The 17964-nt window shown below is 52.1% G+C and overlaps 3 protein-coding genes across 5 annotated transcripts in view; 1 reads left to right on the top strand and 2 right to left on the bottom strand.

Annotated features, from left to right (window-relative positions):
• LOC310757072 (uncharacterized protein) overlaps positions 1–17964 on the top strand; it is a 238572-nt gene that overhangs the window by 144918 nt on the left and 75690 nt on the right. The gene's annotated exons all lie outside the window — the stretch shown is intronic.
• LOC310757028 (uncharacterized protein) overlaps positions 1–17964 on the bottom strand; it is a 163842-nt gene that overhangs the window by 39700 nt on the left and 106178 nt on the right. The gene's annotated exons all lie outside the window — the stretch shown is intronic.
• On the bottom strand, positions 2–3640 carry B3GALT4 (beta-1,3-galactosyltransferase 4). The gene is made up of 2 exons (XM_083602212.1): positions 3217–3640; positions 2–2373 (listed from the first exon to the last, which is right to left on the bottom strand). The coding sequence occupies exon 2, from the start codon at positions 2351–2353 to the stop codon at positions 1286–1288; it is 1068 nt and encodes a 355-aa protein (XP_083458338.1). The 5' UTR covers positions 2354–2373; positions 3217–3640; the 3' UTR covers positions 2–1285.

A 17964-nucleotide genomic window follows, 5' to 3' on the forward strand; every position in this document is an offset into this window, starting at 1 on the left:
CTTCCTGGGAAAGTCTCTTTAATAAATAATAATAAATAATAACATTTTATTTATATCCCGCCCTCCCCAGCCAAAGCCGGGCTCAGAGTGGCTAACAACAGTAAAGTAATACGGCATTCTAAAATCAATTCCTTATAAAATCAGTTCAAATCAAATTAATGGCAACTGTTGGGCTAGAGTTTGTTCTGCGCGCAGAAGGGTCTCCTTGCGAGTAGAGCCCAGAAAGGAACCCGGTTTGTGGAAGAGGAGCAACCCAGGGGTACAAATAATAAAATTATTTCTTATTATTACTGTTCCTGGCTGCGACGGCTATGCTGTGCCTCTGCGGTTGGAGGCGGTGAATGCCACCGGATGAGTCCAGTTTGCTGGGAAGGATGTTGGGGCTCAGGCCCTGCCAGCGGGCTGTTCACCCCAACTTCACACCCATCGGGGCAGGGGGCTGGGCGAGACGACGCTCATTATTATTATTATTATTATTATTATTATTATTATTAGGGCTCCCCATAATATGCATCTCTCTCTGATGTTGGACTGGATGGGTCCCCATTGGCCTGATCCTGCAGGCACTTTCCCTATGGAACTCCCTCCCACTAGAGGCAGCAAAGGCCGGCTTTCGAAGACAAGTGGGTGAGTAGTAAGTCTGCCAGGGGCTGTGCTCAGCCTCCACTGTCTCTGCTGAGAAGGAGTGGCTCTCCTCTGACGGAGTCCAGAGAAACCGGCTGCCGGTCAGTGAAGACCTGGCCCCACCATGAAGGTGACACCCACAGCCCAGGCTGCCCCCCCCCCCAACCCCATGTGTTTCGGATATCGCATCCAAATCCATGACGACTAGTAACATGGCCGTTTTTTGAAACCGAAAAGCGTCCAGGGAAGGCGGCGGAATATCCCAGGTCCCAAAATCCAGTGGCAGAAATCCTGCTGCAAAAGGAGCCTTGGCTAAGATCCCCGCGCTGCAGGGGGTTTGGCTGGATGACCCTTGGGGGTCCCACCCCATTGTCCAGTTCTGTCATTACATCTCTGCCCCACAACCGAAGTCGTCTGCTTGTGGCACCTGCAGGCAGAAGGAAGGGCTGGGCGTGTCCTCGGAGAAATGCTGCTGACTTTGTGCGTTGCTTAATGAACCAGTTGCCGCATCACGGCGGGTGGGGCTAGATGACCCCTGGGGCTCCCACCTCTGACTCTGCGAAACCAGTTGCCAATTCAGCAATATAAGCCCCAAGATGCGGAGGCTTCTCTGGCGGAGTCCCGAGGGTGCAGATTTCCTCCGGTGAAGTCTTTGTCTTCCTCACGCCGCCAGCCACGCCAGGGCCTTGCAGCGGACGAGCCCCAGGGCCCTCTGCCAGGCGCTGCACGCCCCCTCCTGGGTGCCCACCTCCTCCCAAACAGCCACCATCTCGGCCGGCGCCACGCCATGGACGCTGAACAATACCTCCCTGTAGCAGCAGGCGTCCGGCGGGAAGTGCTCCGAGCCGGCCATGCGGGGCAGGTGCAGGGGGGCCAGGCCGGCCTGGCGGGCGCACAGCCCCACAAAGACGTCCTCCAGGGGCACCAGGGGGACGTGGCGCGCCGCCCCCAGCAGGGCTGGCAGGGCTTCCCCCGAGAGGACGTAGGCGGTGCCACTGCAGTAGGGGGGGAAGGTGTCGCCCGGGTAGAGCGGGGCCGGGAGGTGGTGCCGGCTCCGGGGGTCGCGGTTGGGGCGCACCCACCAGTGGATGCGGCCCAGGTAGGGCGGCGGGGGGCCGGGCAGGGCGGCCAGGTGGCGCGCCAGGGCGGGCAGGTTGAGGAAGACGTCGTCGTCGGCCTTGACCACGAAGGAGGCGCCCGGGCAGCACGTGGCTGCCCACCCGAGGAGTGCCAGGGTCTTGAGGGTCAGGTTGGCGTAGGTGTCCCGGAAGCGGCCCTGGAGGAGGTCTCCGTGCTGCGCCGCCTCCCGCTCCAGGGCGGCCTGCTGGGAGGGCTCCGAGGGCACCCCCAGGGCGAAGAGTGTCCTGGTGGGGCGCCCGCCGGCCCACAGCGCCCCGCCCCAGCTGTCCCGCACGGCCTGGCGGCGGGCGGCGTGGTCTGGCGCGCTGGCCACCAGGACCAGCAGGAAGGGCGTGCGGAGGGCGCAGGGGTCGCCCGCGGGCGCCAGCAGGAAGGCCTGGGCGGAGGGCAGGAGGGGGGCGCAGCTGGGGGGGGAGGAGGGAGGGCGCCCCCTGCCGGAGGGGAGCAGGTAGGGCAGCGAGCGCGACAGCAGCGCCTCGTGCGCCCCGCCGGCCAGGAAGAGGACCCCCAGCGAAAGGGCCGAGGCCCCGCAGAGGAACAGCAGCAGGAGGCGGCGGCGGCGGCGAGGGGGCGAGGGGGGCAGCGCCATGCTGCGGGGGGGCGGAGACGCTGCAAGAGAGAAGAAGGAGAGAGGGGGCTGGAAGAAGGTGGGCCTCTCTCGGCTTGCACCCCCCAAGACACTTTATGCTGCCCACCCCCGCGGGGACACCAAGTGCAGGAGGGTCCCCTCCCCTCGCGCGCCGCAAGCCTGTCTCAGTCTCGCTTGCAAGCTCAATATTTGGGCCCCTGCCATCTTGCAAGCTCATCATGCCACCCCCCCCCGCATGCATGCAAAAAGATCTCCCTGCCCTCCAGATGCGGGGGGGGGGGGTTTGGAGCGACGCCATTGCCAGTGGGGGGGGGGGGCAAGACGCGCACAGACAGAGAAACAGGTTGAGGCGGCTTCCTCATCCGAACCGCGACCGATGCGTCCTCCCTTTGACCCATTCCACCTCGGACTCTCCCCCTGTCCCGCCCCCCCATCTTGCAACCTGAGCCCCCCCTCTCTCCCCGCAGCCCATCTCTGCAAAGAGCACCCCCCCCCCCGCAAGATCAGGGAGGGGCGCGCCAGGCCGAGAGGATGGAGAGATGCGAAGATGGAGGAGGGCGAGGCCGCTTCGGCAGGGAGGATGAAAAGGGGGGGGGAGGGAAGAGGAAGAAATACAAGGGGGGGTCTCCGCCTGCCTCCCCCACCTCCCGCCTTGCAGCTATGCTCCACCAGCCACCTCTCCCCCCGCTCCCCCTCAAAATGCGGCTGCAAGGACCCAGGCGTCCGGGCGCCGGAATGGGATGCTGGAGGCTGCGTGGTGGCTGTTTTTTGCCCCCCCCCAAATCCCCCACAGCCGCCTCCTCCTGCTGCTTGGAGCCCCCCCCCCCGCCCCTTCTGTGGGCCCGATCCCCGCCCGCTCTCACCTTTCCCTAGTCCGCAAGGAGACGTCCCTTCCGCGCCCAGGAGGACAGCTGCCTCGGGGTGCAGCCGCCGCCGCCGCCGCCCTCTGTCAAGGCAAATCCGGCCCTCGCTGGCCCCCCCGGCGCTCCGATTGGAGGGCAGCCTCTGCCAAAGGCGTCGTGGACTTTGAATGAGCCCCAACTCGGGACGAGAGGGAGACACGTGTCAAGAGGAAGGCGCACTGGGCAAACCCTCCACGCGTTCAGCTCCCGCCCCAGATGTCCCCAATGCAAGGACGGGGGGAACCAGAACTGACCTTCCCAGTCACTCGCGGCGTCGCTGGTAAGATCCTGTTCAGGCAAGACAACCTTACTCATCTGGGAGTGACAGTCAAAGGAGCAGCGGCTCCCTCCGCCCCTCCCTCGCCCGCAAGGAGGCAAGCGCACCTGCCTCCTCTTGTCCCCAATTGATTTCTGCCTGGCCGGTTGCGCCCTCGCCCGCGTCCCCGCCGCCTCCGAGGAGACCCTGCGCCCAAGAGGCAGCCGCAGTCGTGCCCAGGCTTTGGGGGCTCGGGAGCCCCCCGACTTTGAGTCATAGTGTTGTAGAAATTGACACACAAACGACGTGATAAGGACAACTGTGACTTTAGAGAAGAATGGGAAGAATGCAAAGTACTTAAACAAAATGAACTGGACTCCTCGGCAGGTTTGGAATAAGCATACACAAACTTTTTATTGGTGATATAAACACAGATAAATTAAGGATCTTTGCACTTTTACAATATGCAGAGAATAATATGTGCTGAAAAACCAGAGAGAGGAGCTGAGGGAAGTCTGGGGGTGGGGGTTTTCTTTTTGGGGGGAGGGGGGGGAAATGAATGAGGATGATGTTTTTTTGATAAGTTGTTATGTGCTCTAACCCCACAGTGTTATAGAACCATAGCGGTGTTAGGATTTTTATCTCACCAGCTGCTCTGCAAGCAGCACTATGGTTGTTTATATCATGTGAGTGTCTGAGAGCGAGAGAAAGGAAGTCTCAGTACTGTTGGGGACTGCGAGAGAAGTTACTTTCACTTCGGTGTGAGATGTTCTGTACTGCTGCTGAGGGGACGCGAGTGGCATTGTGGGTTAAATCACAGAGCCTAAGACTTGCCGATCAGAAGGTCGTGGGGTTCGAATCCCCGCGATGGGGTGAGCTCCCGTTGCTCGGTCCCTGCTCCTGCCAACCTAGCAGTTCAAAAGCACGTCAAAGTGCAAGTAGATAAATAGCTACCACTCCGGCGGGAAGGTAAACGGCGTTTCCATGCACTGCTCTGGTTCGCCAGAAGCGGCTTAGTCATGCTGGCCACATGACCCTGTACGCCGGCTCCCTCGGCCAATAAAGCGAGATGAGCGCCGCAACCCCAGAGTCGGCCACGACTGGACCTAATGGTCAGGGGTCCCTTTACCTTTACTGCTGCTGAGAGAGCACAGACATGCTGATGGATTCTCTGTATATAGACCATTGAATAAAGTACCGGTAGTTTTAAAGCTCCGATTGTCTCTTTCTTCTGCAATGAGATGCCAGAAGATGGGTGTGCTCCTCTCAGGAGGGAGGGGGTCACTTGTCACTGGTCTCTCTGGACTGAGGAAGATTTATAGCCAGAGAGTGACCACTGGAGAAGGTGGTGGCCCTCCCGGGCGTTTTCCCAACAAGAGGTGGAAGGGACCCCCAGGGGTTATCCAGCTCAACCCCCCCACAATTCAGGAATCTCCACTGCAGCATGGAAGAGAGACGCGCACCTGTCCCCAGCCGAAAACCCTCCAAGGAATGGAAAGCCCACACCCTCAAACGGCTCTCGCCACCAGAAACTTCTTCCTGATGTGACACGTTTCCTCATTTTCTTCTCATTGGTTTTATTTCTATGCCAACGAGGAGCTCGAGGAGGGCGGTAAGTCGTTTTCCTCCCCACAAAAACAGCCCTGCGAGGCGGGTCAGGCTGAGAGGCAGCAACCCGCACCCGGCGACAGATTCATGATGGCCAAGCCTCAGGATTTGAACCCTGGTCTCTGACACTCTAACCACTGCGCCACACAGCCAGGCCAGGCCCCTTATTTGAAAGCTGCAGGTGGTGGTGGTCTCCACCCACCCTCCCTTCCAGAAAAGAATAGAATTTGGTTATTACGGTCACAGACCAGTTATGGCTCTCTTACAATATCAGGAAAATCATAATACACAACGGGAATACATTGAATTGCAATTGGGTATATCAGAGACAATTCAGATATAGTGGCAGTTTAAATTAATATGTTAAATCTTGATCACTAAAATATAACCTAAAATTGTCATTTAAAACCTTAATCATTTTGGTAGTACTGTACAGCTTGTTCCCTAAGTTTTCTCTCCCCTCCAGATATTAGGGGTGGGGGTCATAGAATCATAGAATCATAGAGTTGGAAGAGACCACAAGGGCCATCGAGTCCAACCCCCTGCCAAGCAGGAAACACCATCAGAGCACTCCTGACATATGGTTGTCAAGCCTCTGCTTAAAGACCTCCAAAGAAGGAGGCTCCACTATACTCCTTGGCAGCAAATTCCACTGTCGAACAGCTCTTACTGTCAGGAAGTTCTTCCTAATGTTTAGGTGGAATATTCTTTCTTGTAGTTTGGATCCATTGCTCCGTGTCCGCTTCTCTGGAGCAGCAGAAAACAACCTTTCTCCCTCCTCTATGTGACATCCTTTCATATATTTGAACATGGCTATCATATCACCCCTTAACCTCCTCTTCTCCAGGCTAAACTTGCCCAGCTCCCTTAGCCGTTCCTCATAAGGCATCGTTTCCAGGCCTTTGACCATTTTGGTTGCCCTCCTCTGGACACGTTCCAGTTTGTCAGTGTCCTTCTTGAACTGTGGTGCCCAGAACTGGACACAGTACTCCAGGTGAGGTCTGACCAGAGCAGAATACAGTGGCACTATTACTTCCCTTGATCTAGATGCTATACTCCTATTGATGCAGCCCAGAATTGCATTGGCTTTTTTAGCTGCCGCGTCACACTGTTGGCTCATGTCAAGTTTGTGGTCAACCAAGACTCCTAGATCCTTTTCACATGTAGTGCTCTCAAGCCAGGTGTCACCCATCTTGTATTTGTGCCTCTCATTTTTTTTGCCCAAGTGCAATACTTTACATTTCTCCCTGTTAAAATTCATCTTGTTTGTTTTGGCCCAGTTCTCTGATCTGTCAAGGTCGTTTTGAAGTGTGATCCTGTCCTCTGGGGTGTTAGCCACCCCTCCCAGTTTGGTGTCATCTGCAAATTTGATCAGGATGCCCTTGAGTCCATCATCCAAGTCGTTGATAAAGATGTTGAATAAGACCGGGCCCAAGACAGAACCCTGTGGCACCCCACTAGTCACTCTTCTCCAGAATGAAGAGGAACCATTGATGAGCACCCTTTGGGTTCGGTTAGTCAGACAGTTACAAATCCACTGAGTGGTAGCATAGTCAAGTCCGCATTTTACCAGCTTCTTTACAAGAATATCATGGGACACCTTGTCAAATGCCTTGCTGAGATCAAGGTAGGCTACATCCACTGCGTTCCCTTTATCTACCAGGCTTGTAATTCTGTCAAAAAACGAGATCAGGTTAGTCTGACATGACTTATTTTTCAGAAATCCATGCTGACTATTGGTGATCACAGCATTCCTTTCTAGGTGCTCACAGATCTGCTTAATGATCTGCTCCAGAATCTTCCCTGGTATTGATGTCAGACTGACTGGGCGGTAATTATTTGGGTCCTCTCTTTTCCCCATTTTGAAAATAGGGACAACATTTGCCCTCCTCCAGTCTGCCGGGACTTCGCCTGTTCTCCAGGAATTCTCAAAGATGACTGCCAGTGGTTCTGAAATCACATCTGCCAGTTCTTTTAATACTCTTGGATGCAGTTCATGTGGCCCTGGAGACTTGAATACATCTAAACTAGCCAAGTATTCTTGTACTATCTCCTTAGTTATTCTGGGCTGTGTTTCCTCTGCTGAATCATTTGCTCCAAATTCTTCAGGTCGGGCATTGTTTTCTTTATCGGAGAAGACTGAGGCAAAGAAGGCATTGAGGAGTTCAGCCCTTTCTGTGTCCCCTGTTTGCATTTCACCATCTTCTCCTCTGAGTGACCCCACTGTTTCTTTGTTCTTCCTTTTGCTACGAACATACCCATAAAAGCCTTTTTTGTTGCTTTTAACCTCTCTAGCAAGCCTGAGTTCATTCTGTGCTTTAGCTTTTCTGACTTTGTGTCTACACGTGCTGGCTATTTGTTTGAATTCCTCTTTGGTGGTTTCCCCCCTTTTCCATTTTTTGTACACATCCTTTTTTAATCTTAACTCAGTTAAAAGTTCTTTAGATAGCCACCCTGGCTTCTTTAGGCACCTTCCATGTTTCCGTCTCATTGGTATTGCCTGAAGTTGTGCTTTTACTATCTCCCTCTTAACAAACTCCCAGCCATCATGAACTCCCTTTCCTTTTAGTATTACTGTCCATGGGATCTCACCCAGCACTTCCCTAAGTTTTATGAAGTTGGCTTTCTTAAAGTCGAGAAATTGAGTCCTAGTATGCTTGGCTGCTCCTTTCCGTTGTATAGTAAACTTCAGAAGAGCATGATCACTCGCGCCTAATGATCCTTCCACTTCTACCCCACTAACCAGGTCATCAACATTGGTTAAGACCAGATCTAAAATGGCTGTTCCTCTTGTTGCTTCTCCCACTTTCTGGACAATGAAGTTGTCTGCAAGGCCAGTGAGGAATCTGTTTGACCTTATGCTCTTGGCTGAGTTTGACATCCAACAAATATCCGGGTAATTGAAGTCCCCCATTACTACTATCTCCCTTCCTTTTGCATGCTTGGCCATCTGTTCCAGGAAGGCATCATCTATGTCCTCCGCTTGGCTTGGGGATCCATAGTAAACTCCCACAATGAGGTCACTGTTATTCTTCTCTCCCTTAATTTTGACCCAAATGCTCTCACTTTGGCTTTGAGGTTCTAAATCTTGGATCTCTTCACAGGTATACACATCCCTGACATATAACGCCACTCCTCCTCCTTTCTTGTCTGGTCTGTTTCTCTGAAATAGATTGTATCCCTCCATTATTACATTCCAATCGTGGGACTTATCCCACCAGGTTTCAGTGATGCCTATTATGTCATATTTAGTTTGCTGCACCAAGAGCTCAAGCTCATCTTGTTTATTTCCCATGCTTTGCGCATTAGTGTACAGACATTGAAGTCCATTAATCATTCCCCCGTGTCTCTTATTTAAGGATTTTTTCCTCCCACCACTAGGTCTGCGTGCTGTTTGCTCCATTTGGTCTATGACATTTGGATGATCATCTTCATCAATTGATAGACTCCTACCTTCAGGAGCACTGTCTCCCTCCCCCACATTAGTCAGTTTAAAGCCCTCCTGATGAGGTTTCTGAGATTTTTGGCAAAAACATTCCTCCCAACCGTTGTGAGGTGCAGCCCATTGCTTGCCAGAAGTCCATCTTCAAGAAACTGCATTCCGTGATCTAAGAATCCAAACCGTTCCTGTTTCCACCATTTGCGAAGCCAGTTGTTCACTTCCACTATTTTTCCCTCTCTCCCTGGGCCACGTCGTTCAACTGGGAGGACAGATGAGATGACAATTTGTGCATTTAATTGCTTCAATTTCCTGCCCAGAGCCTCGTAGTCTCTTTTGATCTTCTGGAGGCTGTTGCTTGCAGTGTCATTGGTTCCCACATGAACCAAGAGGAAGGGGTATTTGTCAGTGGGTTTCCCAGAGAGAAAGGGGTCTCTTTCATAGCCGCTCTGAAACCCCCAAATTCTCCCTCTGGACAACCTTTTCCGTGGATTCTGCTCCCTTTAGTTGCCAAGTGAAAAGGTTCCCTTTCAGCCAGGCTTTTTCTATACCCTTTTAAATGCTACTGCTACTAGTAATTTAATTATTTCTACCCCGTCCCTCTGACTGGGGTGCCCCAGCCACTCTGGGTGGCTTCCAATACAATAAAGAAGCAAAATGTGTTTGTGGGACCCATTGGTTTGCTCTCGTTTTTATTATGCATGCTGTATTTTTCACCCTGTGCTCTTTTTCTGCGATCAGTGGACGAGGGGGGGTCTGCAAATTTAATAAATAAAAATAGAGGCGAAAGAGCAGAGCGAGGGCTGGGAATAAATATTTTTATTTTTTTTAAATTTTCAGACCGCCTGTCCGGCGAAGGGGACTAGAAGCTTGCTTTAATTTTTTACGGAAAGGGCCCTCGTGGCTCCATGGTTAGAGCACTTGCTTGGTGTAGGGATATCGCGGAGCGGGGAGTGGGGTCCGGAGGGAGCACACTTTCCACCAGCAGGCAGCCACGTCTGCCTGCACGCGTGACCCTGGGGTGCAAGAAAAACGGCCCCCCAGACAAGCCGCGGCTGCCGGAACATCGTCCCCTGTGTCTGACCTTTTGCGGTCTCAGCAGTCAGCAGTGTCCTGTCTGTAACCTTTGTCTCTGAGACCTTTTGTCTCCTTCGTCATCCACTGTGCAAGGGGGAAATGACGCTGGGGAACAGGTGCCAAAATAGCTTTGTACCACCCCACGATTTTGGGACGGAAGATGTGTAAAGGTCACAGCCCCAAAATGTATCTGCCTAGCTTGCATATTTGTCTCAATAAAAAGAGGCTCCACAGGAATGGTGCTAGCTCGCTCGCTCGCTTCAGACCACCTGTGCGCAGCTCACAGGATGATCAACACCTGTCTTGGGCCTTCACTTCAGCTTGGCATGCAGAATGCCCCAGGAAGGGCTAGGACACAGCTCCCCACCCCTGAAACGCTGCCAGCCAGGGTTAACAAATGAGCTAGATGGAGCCAAGGTGTGTGAATTGTTTTTGAAATAAATCAATGCAAATCCTTTGGAATTCCAGGACTCATGACTCACTCCCCGGGGATCAAAAGACTATCAGGAGAGGCGCTGGGCCTAGGCTAATACCTTTTCAATTAAGGAGAGAAGTTCAAGATATTCCATGATCTGAAGCCAAGCCTTATGAGAAACAGCTGCATGCATTTCACCAGGAGGAGAGGAGATTCAACATCAGGAAGACCTTTCTGACACTAAAAGCTCTGGGGCTGGTGGACTCTCCTTCCTTGGAGGTTTTCAAGCAGAGGTTGGGCGGCCATCTGTCCTGGATGCTTGAGCTGAGATCACTGCATTTCTTTCTTTTTTTTTTTTTAAGAATAATTTTTTATTAACCGACCAATCACATCAAATCAAACCAAATTACATAAATTCCAAATTAATTAGTTATAATAACAAAAGAGTGGCGCAAGCCCAGGTAATGCAAGCAGGTAACCTGGCAGACAGGAGATAAACAACACACTCAGATTTCTGTTGTGGACCGCCTTTTCTGTGATGTAGGTATGATGTTTGGGGGTGGTGGTCTTGAGCTACACCCCTTCTGTGATGTATGTATGATGTATGGAGGTGTGGTCTTGAGCTCCAGGGCAGGGAATTTAAAATGTCTATATAAGGGTGGGCACGCCTTTGCTTGGGCTCCTCCTCCTTACCTTCGAGTGAGGAGAGCACCTTGTTGCAACAGATCAATAAAGATCAGGCTTACTAGCTGCTTTGCTTCTCAATATTCTATGTTATTTTCTCCTACTGATGGAGAACCTACAAAGGACTCTACAAGGGCTCTTGTGTCCCCCATGAGGGAATAAGGGCAGATTTGGTTTACAACAGTCGGAATCTCCTCCTCTCTTGTCACTGGAAGCCACGGGTTCGAGTTCTGACTCCGCCCCGCCCTCGGAGCAGGAGGAAACGAGCTGGCTCCCTCTTCCATGGTTCAGCCCTTCAGATATTGGATGATGTCTGTCCCATCTCCTCTCAGCCTCCTCTTCTCCACATGGGGAGCTTCCTTCCACGAGGCAGCTGATTTCTCCCTCCCTCCCTCCCTCCCTGCGCTGCTAGTTGCATCTTCCTCCCGTCTCCATGGCGACTGAGGCCACTTCGGTGGTTGCTGCAGCTTCCTGTCCCTGGTGGATGTGGCTCCCTGGCCTTTTGCAAGTTTCCTGCCGCAACTGTTTTCAGTTTAACGAGTGCCTAAATGAATACTTTAAAAGCCAAGGTTCGAGGACAGAAGTCTGGCTGAGTCTGAAATAACCTTGTGAAGTGAAAGGATAAGAAAGAGGGATTTATATCTAGATGTTAGGATAGAGATGATATGGAAAACAGGAAGACACAATGAGAGGTAAAGGAGGTGCTGTGGGATTGGTGGAAGTCAACATTTGTTTTTCTTTTTAGTGTTTATGTTATTAAATTGTAAGATATGGATTTGTTTTTCGAATGTTGGTTCTTGTGTTTTGTGTCTTGTTATTTTTCGATATTTTTTTGTTGCTGTGTGGAAAATAGTAATAAAATTTATATATTTTTTTTAAAGTTTCACGAGGTTGCTCTGTGGAACTCTTCCTCTCTCTGCTTCAGAGGCAAGCAGGGCAGCAGATTGTATTGCTGGACTCTGCAGACTCTGCGCCCGAGCCAGGGACTTTCCTTTTTTTTATTTAAAAAAAAAGCCAGCATGACAAAAGTTCAAAGCACAGAGGGGAGTGCTCCTCCTCCCTCTCTCTGAACGCAGGCACCCAAGGAGGCTGCAAGATCCAGTCCTTCCTAGTTAATCTGCGGAACTCCCTGCCACCAGAGGAAACGACGTCGGCCATCTTGGACGGCTTTAAAAGAGGATATGGAGGAGAAGTCTATCCATGGCTCGGTCTGAGGGACCGATGCTTCTCAATCCCAGTTGCTAGAAACTGCGTTAGGGGACAGATGCTCTGAAGCCTGAATCCCGCTCGTGGGTTTCCCATAATGGGCGCCAGGTTGGGCAGAACTAGATGTGCCTCTTTGGCGTCTTTTGAGTTGGGCTGTCTTCAGGGTCCTTGGGCTCCCCTATTTGATGGTTACCAGGTGTCCCTGTTTCCCGGGGACAGTCCCCGGATTGACAAATCTGTGTCAGGTGTGCATGCAAGAGCCAGGCCCTGTGACCAATAGGACTCTGAAGGACTGGGGCCTTCCTAAGTTTGTTCTGAAGAGGCAAGGCGTGGCCGCACAGGTGAGGCCGATTGGTAACTCACAGCACCTGGTGGCTAGAGCCGGGAAGGGATATAAGGTCAGCATTTCCCTTCCGCTCTTTGCCACAGCAACACGATTCCTGCCTTGCTACGTCTGGCTTCTCGCTTCCTGATCCTCGGACCTCGGCTTCTTGACTCCTTGTTTCTTGATCCTCGGACCCTTGACTTTGTGACTCCTTGCTTCTCGACCCTCAGACCCTCGACTTTGTGGCTCCTTGCTTCTTGATCCTTGGACCCTGGCTTCTGGACTCTCATTCCTGCTCCCATCCCGCCATCTTGCCCCCGGTCCCGACGTCCCCAGCTGGAACTTCAATCACCCATGAACCGGACTGTGACAATCTGTCCCTGGACAAAATCCGTCCCCAGAATGTCCCCAGATTTGATTTAATGTCCCCGGATTTATATTTTAAGTGTTGTGGATTTATTAGTAGGGAATGAATGTTGCATGATTGGTTCAACGGCACAAGACACATCACACGAGGACTTCCGGCGAGGCCAAATGGCGGGCGCCACGGCAGTGAGCAGCTTCAGAAGCCAGCCAGAGCCAACCGCGCTACCAGGCTGGCTCCGGGCTGCTGAGGTTGCCGCTGCCACTGCCGAGGGGGAGCCGGGGGCACCCGCCGCGTCAACTGGGGGAACCACTTACAACCCCCTGTGACCCAAATCGAGCCGGGAGCGAGATCGACTGGCCAGCTGGCCAACTGCTTGGCTCTGGGGCCATGAAAACCCCGGAGCTGACGCCGGGGGGAGGAGGAGGAGGAGAAGGAGAGAGAAAGAGGAAGGAGAAAAAAGAGGGGAGCCCCAACCGAGGTTTTTCTAATTTTTTCCTTAAACTTTTTGATTTTTATTATTTAGTTTAATTCTACAAGATAATATTTCTAGTCGATTACTTCTCGTTTCAGGGATTTTCACGGTATTTCATTTGTTTTGTGTAATTTCTCAATTCCGTGACTGTCTTTTTTCTACTGAGGTCCAGAGGAAGGCCGCACAACAGAGGAGACCACAGAAGAGAAGATATTACTTCTTCTTTTTAGTAACTTTTTTTTCTCTGTTCAAAAAAAAAAAAAAAGTGTCCCCGGATTCTTTGAAAAAAATATGGTAATCTTGCGGCCTTTTGAACCCCTTGCCCTCCTGCTTCACAAGAGCTTTCACCTGTCCAGGTGCAGCTGCCTGGGAGGAGGGACAAAGCTGATGCACCTGGAGCTGCTGGGGTGGGAGAAGGGCTGGGAGCTTGAGAAAGACCCCTGGAAGATGCTGGGGTTGGAGGAAAGAATGAGGAGGGGGCTGGCTGTTCTGCCAGTGATGCAGCCATGGGGCGGCGGTGGTGGTGGGGTTGCTTGTCCAGCTCCGCCCCCTTTTTGACTTCTCAATTTGACCATTGAAAGGAGGTTGAGTGCCACCTGTCAGGGGTTTATCGGCTGCAGGGGGTTCGACTAGTGGCCCTCGGGGGGTCCCTTCCAGCTGAACCATTTTATGATGACGTGATTCTATATATGCATACCCTTTGGAGGACTAAACTCAAAGCATGCTCATCAATGTTGCCTTGTCCTCCAGGAAAAAAGTGACCAGTGGGGTGCCTTAGGGTGCTGTCCTGGGCCTGTTGTTGTTCAACGTCTTCATAAACAACTTGGAAGGAGGAACTGAGGGGATGCTCATCCCATTTGCAGATGACACCACATTGGGAAGGGTAGCTAATGCCACAGAAGACGGATTTGGGATTCAAGGTGACCTTAACAGATTGGAGAATTGGGCCCAAGCTAACGGAATGTATTTCAATAGGGACAAATGTCAGGTTCTGCGTGTTGGCAGGAAGAACCAGATGCACAAGTATAAGATGGAGGCACCTGACTTACTAACAGTACATGTGAAAAGGATCTAGGGGTCTTGGTGGATCACAAGCTGGACATGAGTCCAGAGTGTCTATTTCTCTCCCTCTGAAAAATGCAAAGCAGCCCATTTCTGAGAGAGGAGGGAATTCCTGGAGAAGTGGGCGGAGGAATTATTTCCCCCTCTTGTGCTTGGCAATTGTTCCTCCTTCACACACTGCAATGTGCTCCTCCCAGCAGAAGGTGGATGCATTTCTGTGTGTTCCCGTTGACTGAATGGGGGCTTAGCAAGCTTTAGGGAAGGTTTCCGCAAGTATTTGCCTCCACTTGACCCTCATGGTTTCACAGATGAGCCGTTGACAATCTCTCTCTCCTTCCTTGGAGGAAGATGACCCTTCGGTTTGGGCTGGGTGTTCCTCAATATGCGGATGATACCCAGCTCTACCTCTCTTTTAAATCAGAACCAGTGAAGGCGGTGAAGGTCCTGTGTGAGTGCCTGGAGGCGGTTGGAGGATGGATGGCGGCTAACAGATTGAGGTCGAATCCTGACAAGACAGAAGTACTGTTTTTGGGGTACAGGGGGCGGGCTAGTATGGAGGACTCGCTGGTCCTGAATGGGGTAACTGTGCCCCTGAAGGACCAGGTGTGCAGCCTGGGAGTCATTCTGGACTCACAGCTGTTCATGGAGGCACAGGTCAATTCTGTGTCCAGGGCAGCTGTTTACCAGCTCCATCTGGTACGCCGGCTGAGCCCCTCCCTGCCCGTGTACTGCCTCGCCAGAGTGGTGCATGCTCTGGTTATCTCCCGCTTGGACTACTGCAATGTACTCTACGTGGGGCTACCTTTGAAGGTGACTCGGAAACTGCAATTAATCCAGAATGCGGCAGCTAGACTGGTGACTGGGAGTGGCCGCCGAGACCATATAACACCGGTCTTGAAAGACTTACATTGGCTCCCAGTACATTTCCGAGAACAATTCAAAGTGTTGGTGCTGACCTTGAAAGCCATAAATGGTCTCAGCCCAGTATTCCTGAAGGAGCGTCTCCACCCCCATCATTCAGCCCGGACACTGATGTCCAGCTCCGAGGGCCTTCTGGCGGTTCCCTCACTGCGAGAAGCCATGTTACAGGGAACCAGGCAGAGGGCCTTCTTGGTGGTGGCACCCGCTCTGTGGAACACCCTCCCTTCAGATTTGAAGGAAATAAGCAGCTATCTTATATTTCAAAGACATCTGAAGGCAGCCCTTTTTAGGGAAGTTTTTAATATTTAGTGCTGTATTGTTTTTAATACTCGATTGGGAGCCGCCCAGAGTGGCTGGGGAAACTCAGCCAGATGGGCGGGATATGTATGTATGTATGTATGTATGTATGTATGTATGAATGAATGAATAAATAAATAAATAAATAAATATTATTCCAGCTCCAGAATTCTAAGATGCTGGGGCAAAGAATAATAGAAATGTAGACTTTGGAGATCCCTCCAAAGGTCATCTAGTCCACGCCCCTGCGATGCAGAACTCCCAGCTGAAACATCTTTCCCAGCTGACCACCCGCTTATTCTGGATGCTTCTGAATGCCCCTTCCAGGGAGCGGGGAGTGGCAGGTGGGGGCAGAGACTCCGTGGTTCTGTTTGGGGTTCCTGCTTCCTTCTGAATCTCATCTAGTCCAATGGCCTGTGTGATAGGAATTTTATGGTCTTAGATGTATGGTAATGTTCATAACCGCACGTACATAGATCAGCACAGGAAGGCCAACCTGGAACCATTTTGATTCCTGAACTGACCAAATGTTTTCTCTGCAAGGTCAAAGTGGAAAAGCCTCCCCATTGTCTTTTCCTTCACAAATCCTGTCTTAAGGGTGTTTGAATAGGGTGTGAGCCTGTGACCTGGCCCAGGAACTACCATATTTTTTGCTCTATAAGACTCACTTTTTCCCTCCTAAAAAGTAAGGGGAAATGTGTGTGCGTCATATGGAGCGAATACAGGCTGTGCAGCTATCCCAGAAGCCAGAACAGCAAGAGGGATCACTGCTTTCGTTGTTCTGGCTTCTAAGATTCAGAATATTTTTTTTCTTGTTTTCCTCCTCCAAAAACTAGGTGCGTCTTATGGTCTGGTGCGTCCTATAGAGCGAAAAATACGGTAAGTATTTATCACTGCAAAGGAATGGCCAGGCTCCCCAGGCAATCCAATCAAGTAACCTGCCAGACAGGAAATAAACAAAGATAAGAGAAAAACAATATTGAGATTTCTGTTTTAAGACCACCTTTTCTGTGATGTATCTGAGGGGTGGTCTTAGGTTACACCCCTTCTGTGATGTATGTATAATGTTTCTGGGGGTGGTCTTGATCTACAGGATGGGAATTTCAAAAGTCTTTATAAGCCCTTGCACAGCATTTTTCTGGGTCCTCCTCCTTTCCTGCGTGTGAGGGGGGAACCCTGTTGCAACAGATCAATAAAGATCAGGCTTACTAGCTGCTTCTCAATATTCTCTGCTTGGCCTCTGTTATTTTCTCCTACCAATAGGGAACCTATGTAAGGACTCTATATGGGCTCTTGGATACCCCATAAGGGAAAAGGGCATATTTTTATTTACAACACCTGCAATGCTGGTCTTGTCACCAGATTACAGGCAGGGCAGAGGGCCTGATCCACCACATGGGCCCAGAAAACCCTCTTGATTCTCCCCAGCTGAGACTGAGCTCTGCCGGGAGCCTGCAGTGTGTGTTTGTTTATCTGCTCTGAAAGAGTGTCCGCATTTGCATGCATGCCAGCAAATGCAAACCGAATGCAAACCTGTGTTATGGGCTGGCGAGTTCAGTGTCCCTGGCAGACCTTCGGATTCTCTGCTAACGCAAGTAAACAAAAAAAGATAAGTCTGTCTCTGTGTGCAGAGAGTCTCAGCTTGCAAGCCTCATCTGCCTTTCTGCCCTTGAGCCAGTCTCCCCATTTTCTCAGCACAAAGATCCTAGGGTAATCATAAGCGTTGGAAGAGACTCGAGGGTCCCAGCTGCCTGCAATGCCGGGATCTCCGCTAATGTATTATTCTGGCATCTTTAGGCAAAGGAGATCCCTCTGTTCATCGCGAAAGCAGTAGGGGGGCGTCAGCGAGGGAGAAGGGGGGCGACGTCAGACCCCCACCCTGCCTTGGCCACCCGTTGCAGGTCCCAGAGCTGCACCTTCGCCCCACCCCCCATATCCTCCACCCCATGCCCGACTTGATCAGTGCCAATTCACAGAATCCTAGTTGGGAGGGCACCCCGGCGGTCATCTAGCCCAACCCCCTCCAAGGGAGGAATCCCAGCTAAATCACGCAGGACGGACGACCCCCCCAACCTCCGCCAGTCAGGACTCGCCCCCGCAGCCGCTCTTCTGGGCCCCCAGGGGGCAGACTCCCAAGCAGACTCCCTTGTGCCAGGGCGCTGGCTTCTCAGGGGCGCCCCCGGCCGGCGGGCTCCTCTTTCCCTCCCTGCACCTGCCAGCTGCGCCCCGTCAACCATATAGCTGGCCGGGGCGCAGCTTCCCTCCCAAGCCTACTCAGGAGGAGACCGGTCGCCGCAGAGGCTTAGGATGGAAGCTGCGCCCTGCCAACTAGATGGCTGGCTGGCTGGCTGGCGTGCAGCTCTCTCTTTCCCCTTTCAGCCCTGTGGGAAGAGGAAGGCGGGTGATGGCGAGGAGGGAGGGAGGGAGGGAGGGAGAAGGAGAAGGAGAGAGCCCCCCCACTCGCCCCCTTTCTTCCTTGCTGGCAGGGTCCCCTCGCCCATCCGGTTCAGCTACATCTGCCCCTACCCGTGAGTAGCAGCTGCTGCTGCCCTGGTTTCTCTCTCTCCCTGGAATCGTGCC

This window comes from Podarcis filfolensis, assembly GCF_964270895.1.
Source record: "Podarcis filfolensis genome assembly, chromosome: 2".
Taxonomy (NCBI): domain Eukaryota; kingdom Metazoa; phylum Chordata; class Lepidosauria; order Squamata; family Lacertidae; genus Podarcis; species Podarcis filfolensis.

Excerpts from the sequence above, each read along its gene's own strand:
- B3GALT4 (XM_083602212.1), bottom strand. The coding sequence starts at position 2,353 with ATGGCGCTGCCCCCCTCGCCCCCTCGCCGCCGCCGCCGCCTCCTGCTG.